We start from the raw sequence: 27630 nt of genomic DNA, 5'->3' as shown, positions 1-27630 counted from the left end.
CCAGAGCCTGGGGTGCCGCTGATGGGCAGGAGAAGGGGAGAAAGGAGAAAGGAAAGGGTAGCGTGGAGAGGTGGGTTAAAAGCCCCCACACCTGGCCCTGAGCCGCCCCCACCTCTACTGCTCGACGCAGCCCTGGGACTTCAGTCTCCACCGGCAGATGGGCCGCTTCCTGATTTCTCAGGAATGTGCAAATCAGGAGGGAAGTGTCTGGGGCCCAGGGAGGGCGGAGACTCAGCTCCATCTCTAATGAGGGGCTTCCCTTCTCTGGTCAGGGTGCCTGCCGCCAGCAGCGATGACCCAGCACAGAGGAAGCAGGCAGCGGTTAGGAGTGTGGGCTCTGGCCACGCAGCCCTGGGGTCAGAGCCCAGCTACCCTACTAAGCACTGTGTGAGTTGGGGCACGTTATTTAATCTCTCCAAACCTCAGTTCCTTCTGTAAGGTGGGAATAAAAATGTCAAAGTACCCTTTCTTAATAAGGTGGCTGTGATGATTCATTGGTATAATGCATGTAGAGGACTTGCCACAGGGCTGGGCATGCGGTAGTGTGTTGGATGTTAATACCAAGACCACTGCCACCACCTGGCTGTCTCTGTCCCTCAGGTTCATTTCTCCTTCCCTTCCTCAACTGCAAACTGCAGGTGCAAACTGCAAACTCAGGAGCCAGTCCCTGGATCACCCAGGGGCCCATCTGTCCACACCACTACCCTGGCAGGGTACAGCTGCCCTGCATGAGTGAAATTCACCTGAAATTGACCACCCACACTCTGCCAGAATCACAGCAGCTTCATCTGCCTTCAGAACACAGAGGCTCACTCCATGTGCGTATTTGCAGGTGTTCTGAGCCCACCTGCAAGGATGACTTCAGAAGATGGTTTATGTGTACTCAGAATAAAGAACCCTTACCAAATCCAGCCCCACAAGGAATGAGCTCACACAGAGTACCCTTGGACAAATCAGATCACTTCTATGGACCTCAGTCTCTTCATCTAAGGGGGTTAGGGTAGGTAACAGTGTAGGTCTCTTCTGGCTTGGGCATTCTATGATTTGATTTGTTCAAACTGCTGCAAGGGAGAAATGGGCCAGAGCTGGGCTCTGGAAGTAAACAAGTGAAAGACAAGGCCACCTATTGGCACCAGTCCCTTGGGCAGATTCCAGGCTGAAAGCCTTGTTCCTCAGACCCGCTGAGCCCACAGGCGGGTGGCCTCCCTCACGCCAGGCCTATGGGCCAGCCAAGCCTACACAAAAGACCGATTATGAACAGTCTACCTTGCAGTGGGCAGAGATGCTCTCTCATTCCTCCAGAGCCAACCCCACCCGCCCCAGACCACACCTGGAGCATCCAGGCTGGCAGGCAGAGCTAAGGTACCCTTCACTAGCCCCAAACAAGGCCTGGCTTCCCACTCAGGGCCACACCCTAAACAGGCATTTCAGAGTCAGAGTGAATGCAGGGCCGATACAGGCAGAGCACTGGCTTCTGGGTCTGCCTACAAGGGAAGTGCACGCACCTGGCCCCACCCACACCCTCCCTAGAGGGTGAGAACAAATTCCTGAAAGCTGAGGACACAGAAGGCTCCTAAAGATAAGAGGCTGTGTTTGCAGAATAGTTAGCTTTAGGGCCAGGCTGGGAAGCTCAGGGGTCAACGTCCAGAAACGCTGGACTCTGCTGAGAGCCCCCTGAGAGGGCAGGAACGCAGAATGCTGGCATTGCCTCAGCCCCTGGAGACCAGCTCTGTGTGATAATCCACGTAAGGCCTTTAGAACAGAGCCCACAGCCACCCCACAACCCAGCGGCCTGGGTCACAGGTGCGGCTCAGGTGTGACCTGCCAGCATCACACAGTGGCCACAGGCAGCACTAACGCAAGTCCCTGGGTCTCCTGAGGCCCTGGCACATAACTCCCAACCCTTCCTCACTCTCCCAGGGGACAGCACAGGTTTCTGCCAAGCAGCTCTCTGGCCTGAAACTTCAAAAAGGACAGTCTGTCCACACCTATCTCTCTCCCAAATGCCACGCCCTAAAGTCCTAACATTAAGGGGGCAGAGGCAACTGGAAGCCTTGCTGGACCCCACATCGTGGTGAGCTGGAGGCCCCATGGTTCTGTCTAGATCCATAGCCCCCGGGATGCTGTGGCTAAAGACAGCAGCTGCTGACGTCCCACACTCAAGACAGAACCCTCAGCTCGGCCAGGGAACTGGAAAGAGAAGGAAAACCAAGGTCCAGGTTTTACTTCCTTTGAGGTCCCCAAACCCACACAAGAGGACCAGAAACTCCCTAAGATTTTCTGAAGCAGGAGCCCCAGCCAAACACAATAACCTCGCCCTCCAGAAAGGAAGGGGCAGGGTGTAGCGGGACGTGTCAGCACCGCCAGTACCTTGGGAGAGGACTCCGAAGGGGGCAGCTGACCAAAAGAGGACAAAGCACAGCTGGGCTGCCTAATAGGGAGCTGGGAGGCCGGCGCTGGCTCCCCACCAGCCTGCAACCCGAGGTGCCAGCCCAGGCAGCGGCCACAGCAGAGCGGCAGGGGCCAAGGTCATCCTAGGCTCTGACCGCATCCCAGTCACAAAGCCGGCTTCCCTGGCCTCTAGCCTCCTGACTCCGGGGCACACCTCTGGGTCCTGGGGAGCCAACCAGGCCTCTGCCCTGGGCCCCAGGAATCAACACCGTGGCTGGACCATCACCATCCAGCCCCTCAGCATCTGCTGAACGTCTGCTGCTGGACTGTGGCTGCCAAACCCCTGTCCTAGGGCCGCACCATCACTGCTCACCAACATTCAACAGCGGTGAGCACCGAGCATGAGCCAGCTCAACTCCTGCCTGCCCGCTCTTCAGGGAGGTGGGATGAGCTGGTCAGGGAGGCCCCTGAGGAGTCAGTTACTAGGGCCCCAAGGAGCCTCAGACCAGTCATAGTTTGGTGGCATCCCCTGCGAATCTTCCAAATGTCTTTAGAGCCGAGAGTTTCACAACCGTGCCCAAAGAAAGTAGAATGAGGGCTACCAGCAGGCTGCCACACAACTGTCCTTTCCGGCTCTCTCCAGCCCAGGTGGTAACTGGGCAAGGTGAAGGCTGAGTGGCTGAAAGCCAGGGTGGGAGGAGAAGGCAAGAGCAGGGAAACCAGGCGGGGACAAGGGCCACATAACTGGGAACCCGCCGGCTGCCCTTGGGGCGTGGGAGTGGCCTAGCCAAGTGGGACTCACCATGGCACCCCACCTCTGGCCTCTTCCAAAACTCTACATACAGCCCAAGCCTCCTATCCAGAGCACAGCTCATCTTGCAGAGTACAACCAGCTTCCAAATGGTGCAAGATGCTGCTGCGAGCCCTAAAATATAAATTCATTTAGAAGCATTCCCAAATTCACAGTAGCTTTTTGTCATTACATATTTGCTTCATCAAGAAGTAATAAAAGCACAACTGCTACCCTGGGAGGAGAAAAAATAAATGGCAAAGTGGCGTGGGTCCCTAAGAACCTGACTCTCAAGTGCTAGGAAAAGAGGGCAGCAGGCGAGGGGGCAGGGACCCAGGGGGACGGGCCACGTGCCAACAACATGTGGGAGGAGACAAAATAAGACATGGAGACTGCTCCTGCCCTTCCTCCTCAAACACCAGCGAGTCTTTGAACTCCAATGGGGCACAGAACAGCAGGTGTGACATTAAGAAAGCCACTGCAGAGGCAGGAAGCTGGGTTCTAGTCCCACCTGCAAGGCGCTGTGTGGCCCAGCAAGTGCTCTGGAAAGGGAGGCGGCGCTCCCCCCAGGTCTCCCCTGACATCTCCAGGGCATGGTGAGGTGGGGGCAAAAAGAGCAATGGACAGACATGCTGGGTATGACACCATTTACATGAAGTTTTAAAACAGGCACAGCGATACAGACAACTACATAGGCAAGAACTATACAGGACAAAAACACCAAACTCGGGATGGCGGTTAACTCCAGCGAGGGAAGGGAGTGGGATCCGGGAGAAGAACCCCGAGCAGCAACTCTATGCACTGTTCTTCAAAATAGAAATCTGAAGCCAAGGAGGTCTTTTGAGAACTGGCTTCAAGATCAGAAAATCTAGAAACACCTGCTGTAACCACCTGAAACTTCAGGTCTTTCCAAATACTCTCAGATGGCCGGGCGCGGTGGCTCACGCCTGTAATCCTAGCTCTGGGAGGCCGAGGCGGGTGGATCGCTCGAGGTCAGGAGTTCGAGACCAGCCTGAGCAAGAGTGAGACCCCCGTCTCTACTAAAAATAGAAAGAAATTATCTGGCCAACTAAAAATATATATACAAAAAAAAATTAGCCGGGCATGGTGGCTCATGCCTGTAGTCCCAGCTACTCGGGAGGCTGAGGCAGTAGGATCGCTTAAGCCCAGGAGTGTGAGGTTGCTGTGAGCTAGGCTGACGCCACGGCACTCACTCTAGCCTGGGCAACAAAGTGAGACTCTGTCTCAAAAAAAAAAAAAAAAAAACAAATACTCTCAGATGCCTTCATCTCCCACTAAGCCATCTTATACGGGTATTGTGAGAGTTAAATTAATATCTGTAGAATACTTAGGAATGTGCCTGCCCACAGCACAGCACTAGGCTGCCTCGTGCAGGGGTGGGGTGGGGCAGGGGAGGATGGGTGCCCAGCTCCACAGTCCCAGAAATAGCCCCTGGGCTAGCAAGGTGGGCCTCAGCTGGGCCTTCTCCAGAATCAGTGGCTTCTGCAGAAAGGGCATCAGGGGTTGGTCCCCCAGCTGGGCACCTCTGGGTGCTACTGTGGCCTCATTGCCTGTGCCGAGCAGCCTCACTAAGGGGGTGACATACAGGCCCACTGAATAACTGAGACCCCAATGTGGCATTTCTTAATTTAAAAAAAAAAAAAACTATGTACAAGGAACCTCTAAATGCACTGTTGAAGAAAAGAAAGAGAGAGAGAGAAAAGAAAGCAAGCTTTCAGCTTGGAAAAATATCCAAATTTCTAATAAGAGGCCTCAGGGCGTCATGCATGCAAAGATACCTCCAAACAGTCCCAACCACCAGTATCCTGGATGAAGGGCAGGAAACCAGGGGTCTGGCCCCACTTCCCCGCCTCCAGGAAAACGCAGTTCATAAGCCACCTCCTCCACCTCCCAGCTCCCAGGGCCGAGTCTGGAAAAGCACTTTGGGTTCCTGGAAAGAAAGGCCCCTCTGAAATATCGGGAACTCTACTGGAAGGGGCCATTATATATTATCTGGAGGATGTCTGCGGTGCTTGAAAGGGAGCCACTCCTCTGCCAAAGTCACGGCAGTGGCCAAAAACAACAGAAGGGCTTCTTGGAGCCAGAGCGACACACGCAGCCCAACACCAGCAGACGGACACCCCATACTCACTCACAGACCCGGACGGATGGACGTGAGCGTCAAGAAAGCCGACCTTGGCGGAGGCTGCTCTCCTTTCCCGGGGGCCAAGCCCTCACACTGGGTGGTGGGAGGGGTCTATTTCCTGGTGTGGGGACTTGACTCAGAAGAATTAAAAGCTCTTCTCTCTCCATCCCCAAGCCACAAGCTGCTAGGTGTGGACATCTCCACATGGGACATAGGAGACAAGACAGAGTCTGATTGTAACAACCCCTCCCACCCACACTGGGTGCCTCTTCCAGCCTGGAAAGCCAAGTCCCATTAGGGGACCGGGCAGCATAAGCCCGCCCACCTTGCAGTCGCCTCCCCTCCTGTCATTTCACCTACAGATGATTTGAAAATAGAGCTCAGACTCTCTGTCTTACTCCCATCACTTATAATCAGCTCTGCAGATGGCTTTTTAAAAATAAATCTTCTCGCCCATAAAAATGCTCCCCTACAACTCCGGGCCTGGCCTCAAATCACAGGCCTGTGACCATGCTCTGAAAAGCCCCACAGCCCCACAAGTACCAACCACCAAGAAACAGGAAAAACAAGGTAACAGAGAGGAAGCTTCCTTCCCCCAACTGATTGCTTTTCTGCCCTGAGCTGAACCATTTGGGGCCTTTGATTTAGACCCTTTGATTTAGGCCCTGAAGGTTCAAAGTTGGGGGTCAGGAAATAGTGTTGTCCTTCCACATAATGCTGTTTTATGGCCTGGCTCAAAAACTTCCCAACCTCACAGTGCCAAAAGCCAACTTAAACCCCCAAACTTTCCCTCACCAACTTCCTTAGCAGTTTTAAGGCTTACATAAGAAGAACCACAAACTTTGTGGGTCTCACGTGCACAGGCTTTTAAAATCAAAACAAACCAGAGACTCACTACCTGGTTCAAAGTCTGTTTGGTTCCCCTTGTGACCACAGAGGAAGACTCCAAACAAGGGGAAGGACAGAACAAGTGAAATTGAAGGGACTGAAAACAGCAGAGAAGGGGAAGGTGCTATTGAATCTTAAAGGGCCAGGCGCAGTGGCTCAGGCCTGTCATCCTAGCACTTAGGGAGGCCAAGGCAGGAGGATTGCTTGAGGCCAAAGGTTTGCAACCAGCCTGGGCAACATAGTGAGACCACCATTTCTACAAAAAAAAAAGTTATAAAATTAGCTGGGTGTGGCGGTGACCACCGGTAGCCCCAGCTGCTCGGGAGCCTGAGGCAGGAGGATCACTTGAGCCCAGGAGTTTAAGACTGCCGTGAGCTATGATCGTGCCACTGCACTCCAGCCTGGGCGACAGCAAGACCATGTCTTTTGGAACAAAAAGAAAAGAATCTTAAAGGAGGGAAGCCAGTCTTCAAAAGCTGGAGTCAGTGCTAAGCAAGGCCACTGGGCACAAGGAATAGAGGTGGGAAGTGCCCTCCAGGTTCAGGGGACTGGAGTCTATTCCTGACAGTTACTCCTTCTACCGAAAACTGCAGGGAAATATAACTTGCATTTTCCACTACCTTTACAACCAAGAAAAGTGCTTCAGTAAAGCCTATGCCCAGCTCCTTAACCTCACAGACCCTCCTGTCAAAGACCTGGATTCAACCCGAGTCAGGCTGCAGCAGAAACCCTGGTAAAATCACTTAACCTTTCTGAGCTACTTTCTCTGTCTATTAAAAGAGGATAAGACCTCATAAGTTTGCTCACCATGATTAAGGGAGAAAAAACCACACGTGAATTCATAAATGTTAAAAATCATGAATCATGTAATGACTACTTGATTAAACACCACGTTGAGCTGTTCTCCTATTATTTCATTTATATGTAAGCCTTACCTCCCAAATAAAACATAAACTCCTTAATAGCAAAGGGTGTGTCTGTACTTCTGGTTAAAAGCAGAGTTCTGAGGTCAATCTGCCTGGGCTCGTTCATAACACGGCTTACTAGCTGGTCAATCTTGGGCAAGTTACTTAACTTCTCTGAGCTTCAATTTCCCTGTCTGTAACAAGAAGACTAACAGTCCCTTCCTCAAAGGGTTGTTTGACATACTGAGATAATCCAAACCATTCAATCTCCACACAGTGTGAACTATTAGTCTTTTTACTTATTTGGAAAACGAAGACATTGTTAATAAATACTGGCTGGTTGGTTGTTTGGTTGATGTAAAACAGATAACTCTCCTTTCCAGCCTTCCTGCTTTCATCTTCCCTCCCCTTCCCAGGAGGTGGACAGTGTTTACACTCACCTCCCAGTATCTTGGCTTGTGAAATGCTTTGAACCGAAATGAATGGTTCCCTTAAAGAGCCAAGGGTACCAGCCCCTTCTTGCTGTGCAGCTGGGAGCATGTGTTCTGTATCTCTAAGCTCAGGATCTTCGTCTATAAAGTGTGATCATCCCACATACAAGGCTGTTGTCAATGTTAAATGGGCCACTGACAGAACATGTCTAACACACGGTCCACGTGCAAGAAGGGTCTCCCTAAGCCCCCTAGCTCTGACCCTGGGGGTGACAGGCCTAGGGAGGACCCCCCTCCCTCTCAGTAGAGAACGAATGGATCCCAGCCCCAGAAGTCACCCTCTGCAGCCAAGGCCCAAGGAGGCAGTTTCCAGGGGAACCACATCTTCTGCATCTACACCCGATTTCCATCCTCGGGCTGCCTTTTATTCTCCTCCTGCCTCTGTAGTGGGCTAAGTCACCTTCCCCACTATTGCTAGGCAACCTCAAGAGTGGTGCAGCTGCCTCCCATGGGAGGACCCCTGGTCTTCCCCCGCCCTTCCCTGCCTTGGACCCTGAGGAAAGCTGCCCCACTTGGACCCCACCCCACCAACCCTGGGGATGCCAGATAGTGAGAAGCAAACCCAGGCCAACAGGGTTTACAGACACAGGTCCACAGGAATTTCCCCAAGGACTGGGACATGAAAGCCACCCCCTGCCCCCACCCACCCTGTCTTCTGTGTGCCTGTGCTCACCCGTGATCTATTCTTAGGCGGTTTCCAAGAAAAGGGCCACATCATACATCATGCTTTGCAAGAAAGCTACTGCTTTTGCTCATCTTCCTCCCCCAGGGACCCCTCACCAGGAACCCAGACCCCCAGCCCTCGAGTCCATGCAGGCAAGATGGAGAGGGGACACACAAGGAAGGGAAGAGGGACAAGGACGGTATCCTGCCAGGTTGTTCACCTCTGGGAGGCAGGGTGATAGGCAACTGTCATTTCCTTCTTTATATTACTTAGTATTAGGCCTCTTAAAAACTGAGATATAATTCCGTACCATAAGATTCACCCTTCTAAAGTGTGCAATTCAGTGGTTTTGAGTATATTCACAAGGTTGTGCAACCATCACCGCTACCTAATTCCAGAGCATTTCCATCACTGGGGTTTTGTTTGTCTACGTTTGTCTTGGGTTAAACGTTCCTACCCACACAAGCATTTGTTGTATAAGCAGCAAAGTCGAGGAGTGCAACGTGCAACGCTGGAGCCAGGCTGCCCGGCCTCGGAGCCCAGCCGCACCACTTGCCGGCTGTGTGATCCTGGAAGAGTTCTCTCTTCTGTAAAATGGGGTAAGAGTAGGACCCACCTTGCAGGGTCAGATGTGTTCACGCATGTACCACACACAGTCCTTCAGACACGTGCTAATACCTGGCATGCACTCAGGGGAGCCACTAAAAATATTTTAAGAGATATTTTTTAAACTTTTATGGCTGAATGGGGCACGAAAAGAGGGCAAATTGGGGTCATGAATGCTGCCACAGGTGGCTCTGGGGCCTCCCCATCACCAGACCAGACTCACAGGGCCCACATATCCGATCCGCCAGACAGCCCCAGGCAGGGCATGACAGGAGGGAAAGCTGGGGAGGCAGGGAAGAGGGCCCGGCCAACCCCTCCACGTGTTCGCCCCTGCCTGCTGAGAAGGAAGGGTCCCAGCAGCTTGGACTTGATGCCAGCCTGGGAACAGGTGGGAAACCTGGGTTGTGCATGAAGAGGAAGGAAGGGGGTGTTCCAGGGTGGCTCTGAGCCCCGGAGTGCTGGATCTCCTGCCCCCACCACTGCCAAGGCTCCCTGCCTCCGTCAGAGCCAGGTCTGGGCAAACGCTATGTAGCAGGACGCTGGTGCCTCTGCAGATGGAGACAGAGCTGGGGCTGAATTGTGAGTCTAATTGGAAACGACCCATCTGACCAGAACCAAGGAACCAGGCTCAGGGGCGTCCTCTGCCTGCAGCCTCTCTGCTATGAGCATCCTGGGGAGCCACAGGCTAGAACTGTCCAGACCATCTCTGCGGATGCGCTGCAGGGGCTGGCAGCACCCCTGGTGAGCAGCCCAGCCCAGCCCAGGGCCCTTCGTGCAGAGGTGTGGGCCCACAGGCCACACTGAGGAGGGAACAAAAGCAGGGTCGCTGGGAAGGTGCCCCTCAGCTCCACACCAGCTCTAGGGAAACCGTGGGTGGTTACACACTGGGGACAGCTCAGGTGGGGTTAGCTGGCTGGGATGAGCCCAGCAACACCTATACAGAGGTGCGTGCCTTGAGCGCTCAACCTGTGACCTGTACAGACAGCCTGGCCTGGCCTTTCTGATCTCTCAGAAAGGTGAGAGACCAGCTCTGGAAGGGGCAAAACCAATGGAAAAGAAGAATAAGAGGGAGACAATGGGAGGGGGTGTCCCCAGCAGGGTGACTCACTGCTGCTCTGCTCTGCCCTTCCAGGCTTCTCCCCTTCCCTCTTCTGTCCTTCACTCTGTCACACACACACACACACACACACACACACACACACACACACACACACACACACACACAGCCTAACTGCCAGGGGAAGGTGAGGCTTCCCAGAATCTTCTTCGAATGCTGCATTCCTCTGAGATGCAGCCCAGATCCCACCAGCTCTCCACCTTCTCCACCACCCCCGGCCCAAGTGCGGGCTCCGGCCTTGGTGGCCGTGGCATTTGTCTTGGCCGTGGCATTTGTCTTGGCCATCCCTCTGACCACGGCTGGCACAGCCTGGCGTGGTTCTGCATCCTGCTGGTTCCCCTTCTACCTAAACCGTGATTTCCATGACTCCACAGAGCAGATAGAGCATCTGATACCTGGCGGGGGTTTAATTAACCTCCACTGATTGACTCGCAAGGTCGAATCATCCACATTCCTACCCTATTGAGGGCTGGGCTCTTTCCTGGAGACACACAGTAGCAAGTCCGTGACTAGGTCACTTCCAGGCTTGGGCTGCCCCGCCCTGGCTCCAGATTCCCAGGAGGCACCAGGTCTTGTGTGACAAGTCCTCAAGCCAGATTTACAGTTTGTGGCCACTGGCCAGGGGCCCTGCCCCAGGCCTTCCTTGAGAAGATGGAAGGGGGAGTTCCAAATCCAACACAGCCCCGGCACCTTCCCAAGAAGTCAGACTTGAGGAACGAGGTTCTGCCTCCTGCCCTTGAGAAGGCAGGTGACCACACATCCTACAGGAGCCTGCTGGCCTGCTCCTACAAACCCATCTCAGCGTCCAGTGTCCCCAACAGCCCCTCAAGGTCCCACTGTTCCTTAAAACTGGAAGATCTGGTTCCCAGTGCGCTCCAGGCCTCCTCGCACCTGCCTGTCTTAGCACAGCCTGGGTGGCAGCCAGAAGCAGCCCCCACCTGCCTGGTCGGGGCCAGCTGGCCTCTTCGGGGTCCCCTCTCCCCGCTCCGTCTCTCCTCAGACTTTGTCAATCACTTTGCCGATCAGTGAGCACCTGTTCTCAGCTCAGCCTCATGGAACAGGGTCTGCAAAGGAAGGCGCTGCATCAGGTCCTGGGGAAAGCAGGGCCGGGTCGGCTGCTGGGAGGGGTGGGCAGGCCCGGGGAACTCCTCGCCTCACCCCAAGACCTCGGGGCTAAATTGCTCCTACGGGGAATTCACACTGTGTGGTCATTTTCCCATACAAGCTGACACCGCTTTTAAGCACTTTAACATCCATCCTTGCATCCTTGATATCCAGGAAGTAGGGAAGGGATAGGCAAGGAAGTCTACGCCAGAGAGATTAAGTGACTTAGAATGAGCCAGAGCTGAACTCAGGGCCAGAGATCAAGAAGGACACAACTCCCATAGCCAATCATGCGTCCTCCAAAGATGGGTTTATGTACCCATCTTGTCACACTGCCTACTGGGTAGAGATCATAGAAATTCTGCTTCCCCCAAATAATTAACATTTATTGAGCACTCACTATATGCTAGGTGCTAAGCTAAATCCCCTACAGACATTAATTAAACCTCCACACAATTATATCAAGGAGAACCTATTATTATCCCCATGTCCCCATTGCTACATCAAGCCCGGAGCAGGTAAGTGACTCGCCGAGATCGCAACAGCTGGTGAGTCGTGAGAGGCCAAGATTTGGAGCCACAGTGTGTTTATCTGCAGAGGCCGGAGCCCGGGGACAGCCCAGAATGGGGAAGTCATCTGAACATAAAGCATTTCTTCACTATCCCCACACCCCTGCCTGGAGTTTGGAGCCACACATGATGCCATTTATCAATTTTTCAAAGCTATTTCTTGACCAGGCCATGTGCAACAGGCCCGCCCCTGTGCTAGGCACTAGGCCTTCAGCAGAGACCAGGACAAGCTGGGTCCCAGCCTCCGAGGACACTGGCATGGAGTGAAGCAGGAAGGACAGACCAGTGAGGGGTCTGAGGATGGAGATGACAGCCACTCTCTCCTCTGTCTGGTTTTATTTCCACCAGGTATCACCCTGGCTTTTGATGCCCTGCTCCTCCCCAGGTAAACTCGCCCACGGGAGACCCTCCCCTGTTGGCAGTGCTCCACCATCCCGGGTGGTTTTGGTTAGCTCCTGCAATGATCTCGCTGGCCAGAAGCAAGTGTGAACAAGGTGGCCCCTCTTCCTGTGACTGGCCCGACCTGGGTGGGGAATTGGGATCTGGGCCTTATTCACAACCACCTTCATTCAGCTGCCGAGGCTGCCTCTCTGTTTCAACATCCATTCGCTCAACAAATATTGATTAAGCTCCTACATGTAAAAAGCCCCAGGGCTAGCACCTGTGAGAGTACACATCAAACCAGAATCTACAGGACTTCAGAGGGAAGGGAGAGAACACAACCTAACAGCAGAAGCTGCCATTTTACATATATTCACACAACCAACCCAGCAAGATGGGTATTGGCTCCTTCCCACAAATAAGGAATTGGAGGCTCAGAGAGGAACAAGATCACAAGCCTGAAGGTGTAGAGCCAGGATCCTACTCCAAGTCAAGTTCTTCCAGCCTGCTTGACACCCAGAAGAGACATACACGTAAGGGTATGGGCGAGAGCCACGTGAGGACATAAACTGGGGCTGTGGTCATCCTGGAAAGAACAGCTGCCCCCAGAAAAAGTGGCTCCAGGGGCAGGGAAGGGGGGAAAAAAGTGGCTTCAAACCTCAGCCTCAAGGGTCAGGAAGATGACAAAAACTGGAGAAGTATGGGAAATTCCTCTCGTCCACAAGATAACTGCATTTCGTGTCTGCAGGCAGGGAGACCAGCCGATGAACTCTGCACTGAAGCATTCTTTGAAGAAGGAACAAGCCACGGCCAACCCGAAGCAGTTTCTTGAGTCATGCCTCCTGCCTGCGCAGACTTCTGCCATCCCTTCACCAAGGAAGCATTTCCTAACACGGCACTTCATCTGATCCCCGCAGGAGCCCCGAGGGCTTGGCAGGGCAGAAGTGCTCCCATTTCAGATGAGAAAACACAATGGAAGTCCCACAAGAACAGAGACCTGGTCTGTCTTGTTCAGTGACCTATCCCCGACACCTAGAACCGTGCCCAACACAGAGGACGTGCCCACAAAGTATTTGTTAGATGATCTAACGAAGGTACAGGCTCAATGAGATGCACACTCATGCCCAAAGTCTCACAAATAGCCAGGTTGCACCAGGGCTAAAAAGAGGGTCTTCTGCCACCTCCCCCCGCCCAGTGACTTTTGTATCACAGTGTGCACTAATGTCCTCCTCCACTCAGCTCCCACCTCCCACACTCAGTAGAGAGAGTGTCAAAAGCAACAAATTACTCTAAGTCTTAACCCGACATGTAAAACCACCTCTTTAGATTCCCCACCACCCTGCAGAGAACTAGGCAGGGCAGAAATTTTACAGATGGAGGCCCACAAAAGATAACCTATAGAATTAAGGACAGTTACAATGAACTTAGACCTGCTATTCTGAGTCAGGCCCAAAGCTCCTTCTGTCACGCCCCCTCCCATTAACACCCCCCAAAAGCAGGTGTTGGCTCCCCCTGGTCCAGAGATCCTCTGGCTTGGGATGCCAGGCCCAGCTTTCCTGCCTCCCTCCCTAAAGAGGGACGAGTGAGGGGAAGCTGCCTCTCTCGAACATGGCTGCACCCCAGCCCACGGGACTCTGGGCTGGTCACTTCCCTCTCTGGCCCTCGTTTCCTCATCCTCAGGTGTGCCTGGCTCACAGAGCTCTTGGGAACAACAACTGAGACAATCAACACAGCGTGATCAGAACAGTGCCTGGCACATGTCAGCGAATGCCAGCTGTTGGCGCTATTGGGTTTGCCCCCTAGATCACCAAATTTCCCAGAAGACCTGTTCCTACCTGACTGCCCAGAGGCCTGGTGCACACCCATCCAGGTCAGAGTTCTGGGAATCTACATTTTTCTCCCCAACTACATTTAGTCCACTCCTTCATTCATTCGGTAACATGTATACTATATGCAGGCCCACACTCAGTGTCTGCCCAGGAACTCAGTCTCACAGTCCCTGCAGGGGCCTGATTCTGAGGCAGCTTGGTCACTCCTGCTCCTCCCAGGTACAAAGTAGGTGCTTCCTAAGCAGGGATTTCTACATCTCTTCTAACCCCCACAGAAGACCCCAAGACGTCCACCACCCTGATCTCTGGTCCAGTTTAAAATCTATTCTCAAAAAGGCTGCACTGTGAAATTTTAAGGGTCCCGTGCCTTGTCCCCCCTAAGAATCTCCAAATTACCCACTCAATTTTCAGCTCTACCAACAGCCCAAAGGTCCCGGGAAATAAGCCAAGAAAACGGGAGGCTGTAGGTAGCCCCCCAACTCCCAGCTCTCCCTAGGGGGCCGACAGGAAGAGGTGGAGGGTGTGTTTAAGCAAGTGCCACATTACAAAGAAGTCAGTTCAAAGCCAGGGGACTTCCAACCTCGCTGTATAGGGCGCTGCACAGGTCCAGGCCCAGCTTTGGGCACTGGGGCCCCAGGTCTCCCCGTTTTGAGGAAGCCCATTGTGTGTGTGTTTTAAATTACCTCTGCTTGTCTGATGAAGTGAGTAAAAGGGCGCCGTTTCAGGGCTTAGGATTCCTGAGTGAGCTAATACAGGATGCCTTTGGCTGAAAAAAAAAACTTCAGTCGGCTCTCTAAACTCCCCCCCTTTTAAGTTTAAAAAAGGGAATGAATGTTACCATTTTTGGACATGAGCGTTCTCCCTCAAGCCCAGCCCTAACCGCACTATCCAGAGGGACGCGCCATCCTGTCCCCCCCCCCATTCCCCGATCAGCGCGGGGTGGAGGGGGGCTGCGAGACGGGGAGGGACCGGATGGGAGCGGGCAGCGGGGAGGAGGGGAGGGAGGGGGTACTCAGGGTACGTGGCCGCCTGGGGCAAGGGCTCACGGCGCAGGCAGGAAGCAGCCGCAGGGTTGGGGCGCCCTCTCGCCCCCACCACCAAGAGTGGTTTCTGACCTCTTCCTGCCACCGGCCACTGTGCCCGTGTCCCACCGCCAGCTCCGAGCCCAGCCCCCGTAGCGGAGCGCGCACCCCGCACACGGCGCCTGGGATGCAGCTCCGTGGCTAAGCAGGGGTCTCCAAATATCCCCAGTGACAGTCCCTTGCCCTGGAGCCCCTCAACTCGAATCAAGCTGCCCAAATTCGCCATTCCTCAGGAAAAGAGCGGGGGTCGGAGAGGCTGAACGTAGACGCAAGCCCATTTGGGGCTTGCAGCTACCAACCCACTGAGTTAAGCAATAAAACGGTTTGCTGCTGACCCCGCCCCCACAGGGCCCCAAGGAGCCCGCGTACGCCCCCCGGTTTTCTCGGCTCCAACCGCGCTCCAGCTGATCCACCTCCAGGCAGAACCGCAGGCGGCCGCCGATCCCTCCCGCGCCCGCTCTCCCCTCCGCGGGCTGGAGCTGGAGCTGGGGGGCGCAGGTCCCGGGCAGCTTGCCCCTCAGGTGCTGAGCCCAGGGCGGGCCAGGAAGCGCGCTGCCACCGCACGCCATATGGAGAGGCGGCCGGGGGCGGGGAGGGAAGGGAAAATCGATCCGGAGCAAGCAGCCACCGAGCCGGGGTCTCAGTCTCAGCCCCAGCCTCCGAGCACCCCCCTCGCGCTCAGCCCACGCGGGGACGGTTGCGGCAGCAGCGGGGTGGCCTGGGTCACGGGCCCCAAGGCGACCTGCCCGCCGGCGGCGCCACCACCCCGCGCTCTGGCTGGGCGTTCGCGGGCTCCGGGGCAGGGGCGCTCCCCCTTCCGCCCCGCGCCTGTAACCCAACACCCCACCTCGCAGCGGCCGCGCGGCCCCCGCCCCCTCCCGTGCGCGCCGGAACCGGTTCAAAGCCCAGAGCCGGGAACCAGGAGCGCGGCGGGCTGAGCAGGTCGGGACTGGGGGCAGTGGCGGGCGGGGGCGGCTGCTAACCTTTCTCTGCTGCTTCTCCCAGGCCGGGTCCAGGAGCAGGTCCCGGTCCCAGTCCTCTTCGGGCTGCATGTAGTCGTTGGTTTGCTGGGAATCATAATGGTCCATGATGGTGCGGGCGTGCTAGGGACTGGATTTCTTCCTCCACCTTCTCTCCGGGTGTCGGCGGCGGCTGCTGCCCGGGCGTGGGGAGGGAGTCGGGCCGGGCTGGGCTGGGCAGGCGGGCCGGGCTAGCTCCCCTGCGCCGGGTTCCGCCGCGGCGCTGCTTGCGATGGCTGTTGCTGGCGGCGACAGCGGCGGCTGGAGCTCGCGGACTGCCTGCCTCCGGGCCGGCGCTGGGACCTAATCTCCACGCACACTGAGCTAGGCGGACACACTCGCGCTGCGGGAGCCGAGGCGGGCGGGGGCGGGGGAAGGGGCAGAGCCCTCCCGAGGCTCTCCATTGGCCAGGCCGAGTTGCCCAAACTTCCCCCCATCGCCTCTCATTGGGAATTCCTGGCATCCGTCAGCCGGGCTGCGGCGCATATAGGTGGACTGGGCGGCCCCCTCCCAGCGCGCACACCCCCGCCCACTCCCCCGGTTCCCACTCCCCCGCCGCTCATGTGACACCAGCTTAAGCTGAACGGGACTGAAGCCTGGGGACGCCTCCTCGAGCTTGGGGACCAAGTGGCAGCGCGTTCGGGAGCCCCAGGAGCCGCCGGGGATTGGACCGGTCCCCCGCCACCGTTATTGCGCTCCCACGCGCGCTCCAAACCCCAGGGTGGGCGGTGGGTGGGAAGCGACGCGAGAAAACCCGAAGATCATTTCATTTTCTCTTTCCCAGGGACCTTGGGTCTGGGCAGGTCGGCGCCCTAGGAAAGGGAGCGAGGAGGGGCTGCCTTGGAAAGGAATTTCCTGGGAATTTCCTGGCTGCGCCGCCCCCAGCCCCAGCCCCGCCCCACCCTGCAGGGCGCGACCCGGCCGATCCTTGCCCTGCAGGAGCCAGGTTTCTCTACAGCAGACCGCTCTCGGAGGCCGCCGAGCTGCTCCCGCCTCGCCGCAGGGTCCTTTCTGGCCCGCCCTCCGGCTCAGGCGACCGCTCCTCCGCGGAGCTTCCCGGGTGGCCGCTGCGTCGCCGGCTTCCCGGGATCCCCTGCCGGTCCCGCGGGCACGCTCGGCTTGCTGGCTTGGCCGGAATTGCCTTCGCGTGGCCAGTGTCCTCCCTCACCTTCACACACACCCCGACATCATCCTGAAAACTGGGAGGTCCCTGAATGATTTATCTACTCTATGCTACCCTCCCACAAACACACCCCTGACAGATGAGGAAACTGAGACTCAAAGGGCTGAGCTAAAAATGAGATTTAGCAGGCATTTAGAACTCCACAAGCCAATCCTGTGTCCTTATGCCTGACAAAGCTTTACTGTTATTGGAGAAAGACGGAGGGCCAGATCCACTAAATACCTCTAACTTCTGCTCGGTACCTGCCTAGACCGCCTTCCTTGGGCTTAGTAAGAGAAGGGTCGAAATGCGCTGATCCAGCATAGATCCCAAGGATGGCGCAGGCCTCACGTCCTGGTGGGCTCTTCTGTGGGATTCCCGGTCTGACGAAGAGTAGCGAATAAACCTCCCATAGGTTATGCACACTGTTGTAGACAGCAGAAGTGCCCATGGTGCACCCCAGCACCCAGCACATCGTCATACTTCATTTATACAGTCAACCCACCATATCCGCGGGTTACAAAAGGGCAGAACCCACGGATATGCAGGGTATATTGAGCAGCCACGGATTTTGCTATCCATGGGGCCCTGAAACCAATCCCTGGTGAATACTGAGGGACTACTGTATTTGCAGGCTAAATGGCTGAGTCAACAGCAAAAATGCAAATACAAATCCAGAGGTGAATGGAGGAGTTAGAAAAAGTTCACTGACAGGAAGGACCCTGAATTAGGATACTTGAAAGTCCACTGATGGAACAGATGAGGAAGGTGCCTCTGATTCTCAGAAGAGCCAGCTGCTGCTGTTGGAAGCCGATGATATCGGTGGTGATGTCGCTCCCTGCTTCGTTAGTCAACCATGCATGTTTTTGTGAGTGTTACCCTTCAGCGCTGTGCCTTCCAAAAGTCCCTGGCTGAGGAAGCACTGCTTCTGAGCCACAGAGACCGCAGATTTATGGACTATTTTATAACCATTTCTAAACTGTGGCTCTAAACCTAACATAGGGGGTAATGGTGGTGCTGTATCCATTCATTCACTCAATAAATATTTGCTGAGCACTTGTCTGTGTGTCAGGGAATGTGCTAGATGTTAGGTATATAAAGATGAAGAAGTCCCTGCCTCTTACATCACAGCAGAGACAGACACAGAAACAAAAATACATGTGATGAGATGGATGCAAGGAGAGAGATCTGACAGGGTGCTGCAAGGACACAGAGGAGAAGTGCTGAGCCACATGGGGAAGGAGGCTCCGGGCTTAACTTTTTGGAGGAGGTGAAACCTGAATGAGCCTTAAAGAATGAGAGTCAGCCAGATAAAGAGTGTGCGAGGTTATTGGAGGCTGAAGGACCAGCATGGGCAGGAAACTGCATGGTATTCCAAGGAATGCCTACCATCTCAGCAGGGCTGGACTGGAAATCCAGGACCACAAAGTCTCACCTACCGTAAGTGTGGATCTGAGGAGAATGAGGCTGGCTGGAACCTGTGAGACCAGCTGCAAAGTAATTGCAATATCTAGGCAGAAACAGAGAAGAGTGGGTAGACAAGAAATGCTTAGGAGATAAAACTGAGACACCTAAGAGTCTGCTTGGATGTAAGGAGAAAAGAGAGGAGTTTTTGTTGAGAGGTCCAATATGGGACAGACCATGCACTTTACCAATATTATCTTATTTCAGTTCCACCTGCAAGGTAAGAATTGTCTCTGTCTTACAGAGAAAATAAACTAAGGCCCAGAGAGGTAGTGACTAGTCCAAAGTTGCACAGGTATATGTGACTCCTAGATCCATGCCTTTAACCCAGTGGTTCTCAACCCCAAGATATTTTTACTCCCTCCCCATCAAGGGATATTTGTTGATGTCTGGAGTCATTTTTGGTTATCACAACTGGTACCTTACCATTTGCATCCTGTGGATGGAGGTTGGGGATGCTGCTAAACATTCTACAATGGATAGGACAGCATCCCCACAACAAAGAATTATCTGGCCCAAAATATCAATACTGCTGAGGTTGAGAACCTTGCTTTACATCATGGGTGTATAGTTTGAATGATCAGGTGAATGTGGGCAGTACAACCCACTGAGATAGAAGAGGAAAAGGGTAGGGAGTAGAATCATGGATTGAGTTTGAACACATTGAACTTGAAGTGCTCATAGAATGTCCAGATTCAGTTGTCCAGCAAGCAGGTTGTCTGCATAGCCCCACCCTCAGGGGAAACAGATTTGAGAGTCATTTGCCTGTAAGTGGTGTGGCCACTGTGAGACTGTCCATGAAGAATGCCCACATGGAGCTGAGAAGAGGACCAAGGGCAGAACTCTGAGGAGCAACACTGAGAAAGGGAGAGCAAAGAACAAGGAGACAGGGAGAAAATGGTCATCTGGAAACAAGGAGAGCCTGGAGCTTGTGATGTTGTAGAAGTGAAAGGAGGAAGGTTTCAAAGTAAGAAGAATCGGCAACCTCAGATATATCAGAAAAGTCTGGAAAGTAAGGCCTGAAAAGTGTTCTTTGGATGTTGAAAATTCTTTGTTGACCTTTGCCCGTAGAATTTTTGGTAGAGTGGGCAAAGCTGTGAGTTTAAGAGAAAAAGAAATATCAGGCTATGGCTGAAAGGGGGACTGTGCTCAAAGGAGGATTTCTTTTAAAACAGGAGGAACTTGAGCTATTTGTAGTCTGACAAGAAGGATTTAGTTGAAAGGAAAGGGTTGAAAATGTGAGCAAAAGAAAGTTGAGGGATGGCAAAAAGTTGAGGAGATAGGATCATGCGTGTTCAAGGACACAGGCTAAAGGATGGGCCATGAACAAGAAGGCAGACCCCATCCTCTGAGAAAGGAGTAGGGGAGTAATGATGGTGAAGATGTCCACAGTGTGTGGGAAGACAGTCAGGAAGGGGGTTGAAACAGTAACTGGTGAACTTGGTCTTCTCAATAAGGGAGCCCCTGCAGGATGGACCAAGGTGATGAACTGGCCCATCTCACCGGTGACCATCACACTGGTGAGATGGTACTGGAGCTACTGGCCTCAGTATTGCACAAGCTTCTGTAGGGGAAACATAGTTGCCGAAGGTGTTGGGTTTTTAGGGATGCTAGGTGTATGCATGTTTATAATATCCATGCTTTATTTGTATCAGGGCATAACATACAATAAATGGGCACTAATCTTAAGCATATAGCTCAGTGAAATTTTACATGTGTCTACACTCATGTCACCTCCACCCAGGTGAAGATACAAAATATTTCCAACACCTTAGGTTTCCTCATGCCTCTTCCAATCTATACCCCCAAACCACATAGGTTCTTACTATTCTATGTTACCAACAATTATTTTTGGTTTTGAACTTTATATAAATACAGTATGCATATTTTGGTTCCTGGATTTTTTGCTGAATTTAATGTCTATGAGATTCATTTACATTGCAGCTGGTAACAGCAATTAGTTTTTTTTCTGTGTAGTATTCCATCGTATGTATATATCCTAAGTACTTTATTCACTGTCCTATCGATGGGCATTTGCATTGTTCCCAGTTTGGAGCTACTATGAGTAGGGCCAATATGAACATTTTGATGTGTGTTTTTTATGAACATACATATGTATTCCTCTTGGGTATATGCCCAAGAATGGAGTTGTTGGGTCACAGGGTAGGCATATGTTTCACTTTAGTAAATATTGCCAAACAGCTTTTCAAATTGGCTGTAACAATTTACTCTCCAAGCAGCAGGGTGCGAGAATTTCAGTTGCTCCACATCTTCCTACCACCTGGTATTGTCAATTTTTTCTTTTAATTTACCATTATGGTAGGTGAGTAGTGGTCTCTTTTTGTGGGTTTAATTTTTTCATAGGTTTATTAACCATCTGAATAAATGCCTGCTGCCATTGATTCTAATAATACTTCTCAATTTATTAACTCCTTGAAGTAAGGGATGATGATGTGCTTATTATATTAATTTCCCAAATTTCCTCATTTATTCATTCAGCATAGATATTTATTGAGCAACTGCTCTGTGTCTAGCAGTGAACTAGAAATAAAGATACAAGAGCGAACATGACAGATGTAGTCCTGTCTCTCCTGGAATGGACAGTTGATGCTCTGCAAATGTTCAGTGAATGATTGTTTGCGGAGGCTGTTTGGTCCTGAGTGGGAGCTATTTTATTTTGGTTTGCTTTGGTGGAAGGCTAGAATGAGCCTATTTTATATGACTTTTGAATTAAAAGTTTAATAGTTTAAAAAAAAATCACTGTGATTACATGTACAGCCAAAGTGGAGTGGGTAAGGTCGTGAAAGAAACTGGGACAATGGGAAGATTCATCTGGGAAACAATACTGACTCCTTTCTTCCCAGAGACTCAGCCTTTGTTGTCCTTTTTCATCCATTTCATCCTTTTCTCTGGGTGCAGTGACAAAGGAAATGAGATTATAGGCAGAGTTCTTGCCATTAAACACACCACTGGGGGTGACGTTTGCTCAAGTCATTGGCAAGGGAGAGGACATTGAATCCCTTCTACAAGTCGGTCTTTCTGAGGCCCTGCTCAAGGAACAGAGATCTCCCAACTCAGCAGCAGCAGGCTGAGACCATAGCCTAATTCATCACCAGCTCTCCAGGCAGCTGCCTCTGCCCCAGTCCAGCCAGCAATGAGTCACTCGGCAAGCCATAGGTGCTTTGTTCTTGAAAGAACCTAGCTCTAGAATAGATGACCCAACTTCCCTTGGAAAGAGTGAGGAATTGTTATGTTTATGAGTTCCAGGAATACTTACCAAGCACCCACTCTGTGCCAGGCAGAATGCCAGCAGACTCAAAGAGCCCTGGTCCTCTCAAACCCCACCGTCTACCTGGGACAAACCACGGGCTTCCTCCCCTAGAATTCATCCATCCAACAGATGATCTCTGACAGGCACAGTCTGAGAGGATACCAATGAACAGGACTGACACGTGAGGTGACATAAAGAAAGGACAGTGCCGGCCCAGTGCCTGGAGCAGCAGGCCACTTCAACGCTCATTAGTTCCTTTTCCTCCCCCTACTGTGGGTAATTGACCATGCAGGCCCTGTGGGGAAACAGACAAGTAGGATCTGCAAGATTCTGGAAACTAAAAGCACTATGGACCTCCCAGCCAAGAGCTCTGGGGATTTCCTTCATTGCATTCTGAGTCCTCTAACCCTACAGCCTAATGCTAACAGGGTCCTTATGGGCACTTCCCAAGAGCTAAAGGCATAGCAGTCATTGGAGGATTCGTAGAAGGCTACAAGGAGGTAGGACAAAAATCACTATGGTTTCTTGAGTTCCTAGCACAGGAAGCCAGAGACCTCAGTTTTGCCCCCAGACCCAGTAGCAATGGACTCCCACAGCATACCATTTGTAACTGAGAAAGTATTCTTTGCTTCATTTTAGTCCTTTGTCCACATTTTCTCTCCTACTGTCTATGAAGTCTTACTCCCTTTCTTTCCCCCCTACAGCTCCAGTTCAATCTTTGCTGAATGAAAATGGCTTTAGTCAAATTATATCTCTGTGCCTCAGTTTCCCCCATTAACCCATGGGAGGCCCTGGGAGTCCAGTGCTTTTCCACATAAGTATATCCTAAGTCCCTGAGCCTCCTGAGGAAGCCAGTGCTGGAGGAACTGAGTTGGCCATCTCCCTCTCATGCCCCAGCCAGCCGCACTCAGCTGTCACCAGGCCTAATTCCTCAGCCACCAGCTTTTGCTTCACTGGGACAGCTTGCCTTAGGGCCAGTTCCTCTCCTCCCACCAGAGACTAATGGGGCAGGCTAGGAGACAGTTGGCAGTTTCCCTCTTGCAGGATCTCTAATAAAAGACTGGCATGAACGTTGCTGTGGTTCCCACACTCTGCCTAGCTCTCAGGTGTCAGGTGATAGAACATCGGTACCCTCTTTTTTCCCAGTGATCATGCATATATCTCTTCCCTAAATGCCAGGCGTAAAACCCAAGCAAGACCCTCAGGAATCTCCACCTCAGAGAGCTACCCTGAGGTCAGCTCTGGGAGCAGTTAGGTTTGATAGCTGTCCAGCCTGGGCCCTCCAGGGAGGGCCGGGAATTCTCCCCCAGCTATCTCTTGTTCCCAGCAAATACCAAAGCAACACACCCAAATCACAGCTGAGAAATTCCTGTTGAGTAATACCCCCCGCCTTTGGGAGCTGGCAGGCAGATTACAGGCTAGCGGGAGTGAATTGCAAGGAACCTCTTAGCAACTGGGGCCCACTGGTCTTCCACAGAAGCTCAGCCCTAGATGCTGGCCCGAGTCACTTCCATGAAAATGATGGGCGAGCTTTTGGGGGCAGATATCCTTATGTGGGAGGCAGGATGAGCTCAGGAAAAGAGCTGTGGGGTCAGGAGACCTGAGCTCCCTGGGCCTCCATTTACTCATCTGCAAAATGAGAGGGCTAAACTCACCAGACGGTCTTTAAGCTCCTGGCAGTAAAGTTCTGAGCCCTGTTCTAAGAACATCTTTTTCTGACTCTTCCTTTATGTCTCCAATTACAATATGGTTTGAATCTTCTGAAACAATGTTTCTCAATCTTGAATACTAAGCAACTTCCTTTATAAAGGATACAAATCTTCATGAAGTTACTTAATTTTTGTTTTAATGTTCCTTAAGTGTGTATGAACACAAAACTAGGTACAAACTTCTGGATGTTTTAGGTTTACAATCAATGATAAAATCAACACAAACTTACACATTTACTTAAATGACACTATAAAACCAGTAGGATTCAAATTACCCACATTAATTTAAATGTGACTGTTGCTATTTGCTGAAACAAAATTGCTACTCCCAGCATGATTTAGTTCTGACTGTGATGGAGCAGGTGGTTCTTTTTGCATTCAGGGTGCCTGTATCACCATGTGCCAGGCAATGACTCAATTCTCCTACCACTTTCTCTATTTGAACTACTGCATCAGGGCATCATCTAACCTTCACTTGGTGGGAACACACTGTAATGCATTAAGTTCCCCTCTGCTGTTTTCTCATTAGCACCGAACAATTAAAGTTTAAAAAAATTTTTTTAACCCTTTGTGTCAACAGGATCCTTCTCTCAATTTTCTATATCTTTATCTATAACAGAGGGAGAATCACCTCCACCCCAGCCTACTTCACGGAATAACTGTGCACATTCATTCACTCATTCAACTGTTATTTACTGAGTACCTGCCATGTGCCAGACACCATTCTGGACACAGAGGATATAGCAGTGACCAGAATGGACATAAACCCTGTCCCATGGAGCATACATTTCAATGGGAGAGCCTGATGAGAAAATATTAGTAACTGAAATAATATGGTAGTGTTAAGCTCTAAAGAAAAAAATTAAGTAAGGAAGGGGAACAGAGAGTATGGGAGAAGTAGAGGGAGGTGTTCAGGTAAGGTTCGTTGAGCAGGTAACATTTAAGACCTAAATGAGATGAGGAAGAAAGCACCCTAGGAACAGGCAGGAGGTCACAGTGGCTGGTGTGGCATAATGCACACTAGACACACACTGAAAAGACGATACAAACATCAGTATAAGAGATACCCATTGTTTCGCTGCCCAGCAACCATTTCCCCCTCCTGGCAACTGTACCTTGCTATTTCTCTGGGAAGGCACTTCCCTGGGCTTCAGGTAGAGTGGACCCACCCCTAACCACCAGGGCTGGGCAAATGAAGGGACTGGCCAATCAGAGCACAACAGTTGGTTTAGGGATGGGTGTGGGACCCAATCAGATTGAAGAACACACAATGAGCCTTGCTGGCACTCCTGGGAGAGAGGCACACAGTCTTTTCCCCTGGAGAGCCCAGCAGTAAGGATGGTATGAGCCTGAAGCTTTCAGGAGTCACCATTTGGAACTGGAGGAAAAAGCCAATGCAAAGGAGAACCCATATAAGAAGTGAAAAGAAAACTAAGTCCCAGCAACTTTCTTTTTTTTTTTTTTTTAAGAGACGAGGTCACACTCTGTCTCCCAGGCTAGAGTGCAGTAGTGTTATCATCATAGCTCACTGCAGCCTTGCAGCCTCAAACTCCTGGGCTCAAGCAATCCTCCTGCCTCAGCCTCCCAAGGACTATAGGTGTGTGCCACCATGCCAAGCTAACTTTTTTATTTTTTGGTAGAGACAGGTTCTGCCTATGTTGCCCAGGCCAGTCTCAAGCTCCTGGCCTCAAGTGATTCTCCTGCCTTGGCTTCCCAAAGTGCTAGGATTACAGGCATGAGCAACCACGCCCAGCCAACAGCGACATCTTTTGATCCCTTGCATTTAGTTGTCCTACCTCCAGACTTCTCAATTATGTGCACCAATCAATTCCCTTTTTGCCTAAGCTGGTATGTTAGTTATCTATTGCTGCATGATACATTACTGCAAAAGTTAGCAGCTTCAAAGAACAAACATTTATTATCTCACAGTTTCTGCAGATCAGGGATTTGGGAGTGGCCTGAGCTGAACAGTCCTGGCTCAGGGTCTCATGTATGATTTTAGACTGCATGTTAGCAGGGACTCTGAAGGCTTGATTATAAATTTCTTGTGAGTTCATGCTGGTCCACTCATGTGGCTATTGGCAGGAGGCTTCAGTCCTTTGCCATGCAGATTGAGTGTCCCTATGACATGGTGGCTGACTTCCCCCAGAAAATCTCTGAGAGCCAATGAAAGGGAAGCCTCAGTGCCTTTTATGACCTAGTTTTTGAGGTTACACATTGTCACTTCCACTTATTCTATTTGTTAAAAGTGAGTTACTAAGTCCAGCCTACACTCAAGGGAAGTAGAATCAGGCCTCACCACTTGAAGGGAGGAGTGCCAAAGAATTTACAGACATATTTTCAAGCTTCCACACCTGAGTTTGGTTTTCTGTCACTTGCAACCAACAGAGTTCTGATACTCAGGAGTTTATCACTATTGTGTTATTGCTATTAGAATATGGCTCTTGGCAAAACAAGCAAACAAAAACCAACAGTCAAGAAAGTGCTAACAAAGCGTACCTTATAAATGCCAATTTGATCCTGTCCTAACTAAACTCAAAACCCTCCAATGGGGCCAGGTGTGGTGGATTACACCTATAATCCTAACACTTTGGGAGGCCAAGGCAGGAGGATCACTTGAGACCAGGAGTTCAAGATTAGCCTGAGCAAGAGCAAGACCCCATCTCTACAAAAAAATAGAAAAATTGGCCAGGTGTTATGGCACATACCTGTAGTCCCAGCTACTCGAGAGGCTGATGCAGAAGGATTGCTTGAGCCCAGGAGTTGGAGGTTGCAGTGAGCTAGGATGATGCCACTGCACTCTAGCTGGGACACCATAGCAAGACCCTGCTCCCCACCCACCAAAAAACCCCCAATGGGCCTGGTGCCATGGTATATGCTGGTAGTCCCAGCTACTCTGAAAGCTAAGGAGGGAGGATGACTTGAGCCCAGGAGATCCAATCCAGCCTGGGCAACATAGCAAGACCTTGTCTCTAAAAATGAAAATAAACAGAAAACCAAAACAAAAACCCTCCAATATCCCCCGTTGTCTAACGGCCTAAATTTCTTTACATTGGGCACAAGACTCATCACAGCTGGGTCCCCATCTCCTCTCTACTACTCTCCTCCACACACCCTGCTCCAGAATCTCCAAGCTGAATGTCCTTCTCTGAATATGCTGTATTTTCATGTCACCATGCCTTTGTCCATGCTGTCCTATCTTCTCACTTTAAAACTCTGTCCATCTCTCAAAACCCAACTCAAATGTTATTTCTTCTGTGAAGATTTGATTTCATTCAAAAAATGATACTACTTTATTGGTGTCTGCTGTCAAGGGCTTCATGTTTATTATATCCAGTTCATAAATCCATAACCTGGCATTTATGTGCTACTTACATAATCCCATTTTACAAATAGGAAAATTCAAGCTCTTCTAGAGGAGTAGAGGAACTGGTTTATGGTCATCCAGCGGGTAGGTGGCAGAGCAAATACTGGTGTCCCCTCGTTAGTTTTAGTTATTCCTGCCTCCGCTCCTAAACTGCTATGTTCATACACGCCGAGTGTGGTTGTTGATGAATCTGGCTCCTAGGACAAACCATGAACTTCTTGAGGGCCTGGCCTTTCATCAACACTCACACTATGTTTTAGGCACAAGAATTAATCTTGCCCATTTCCCAGGTGAGGAAATCGAAACTCAAAGGGTAAATGACCAAGGTCTGACTCCCAGCTTCATATCCTTAATCCCCATATGTGACAATGCATGATATATAGTAACTGCTCAAAGAGCATTTTTTGGAAAGCATGAGTGGAGTAAAGGAGTGCATGAGAACTGGGGGGTCCCTGGGCTTCCCATCGGCCCCCACCTCCAGCTGAGGGCTGTGAGGCTGCCGTTTACCTGTCGCAGGTAGGGGGTACCTGCCCAAGGTGGAGTGGAGGTGCTCCGACTGGAAGTCAAGGGCCCAGCTTCTGGTCCTGACTCAGCCTCTGTCTAACCGGCTGACTGTGGGCAGGTCTCTCCACCTCTCAGGGCCTCCTTTTCCTCATGTAAGGTAAGGACATGTGA

At 51.7% G+C, this 27630-nt stretch overlaps 1 protein-coding gene across 3 annotated transcripts in view; it reads right to left on the bottom strand.

Moving 5' to 3' along the window:
- The window catches only part of ACTN1 (actinin alpha 1), a 94990-nt gene extending 78472 nt beyond the window's left edge, over positions 1–16518 (bottom strand). For all 3 annotated transcript variants that reach the window (XM_045565036.1, XM_045565019.1, XM_045565027.1), the window contains exon 1: positions 15947–16518. In XM_045565036.1, coding sequence (XP_045420992.1) covers positions 15947–16051 — 105 coding nt within the window. In that variant the 5' untranslated portion in view covers positions 16052–16518. The remainder of the gene's footprint in view (positions 1–15946) is intronic.
- Between the last annotated feature and the right edge of the window lie 11112 nt (positions 16519–27630).

Source organism: Lemur catta, chromosome 1 (genome assembly GCF_020740605.2).
Source record: "Lemur catta isolate mLemCat1 chromosome 1, mLemCat1.pri, whole genome shotgun sequence".
Lineage (NCBI taxonomy): Eukaryota > Metazoa > Chordata > Mammalia > Primates > Lemuridae > Lemur > Lemur catta.
Note: the sequence above shows the minus strand (reverse complement) of the source record. Positions and strands in the feature narration are given on the sequence as shown.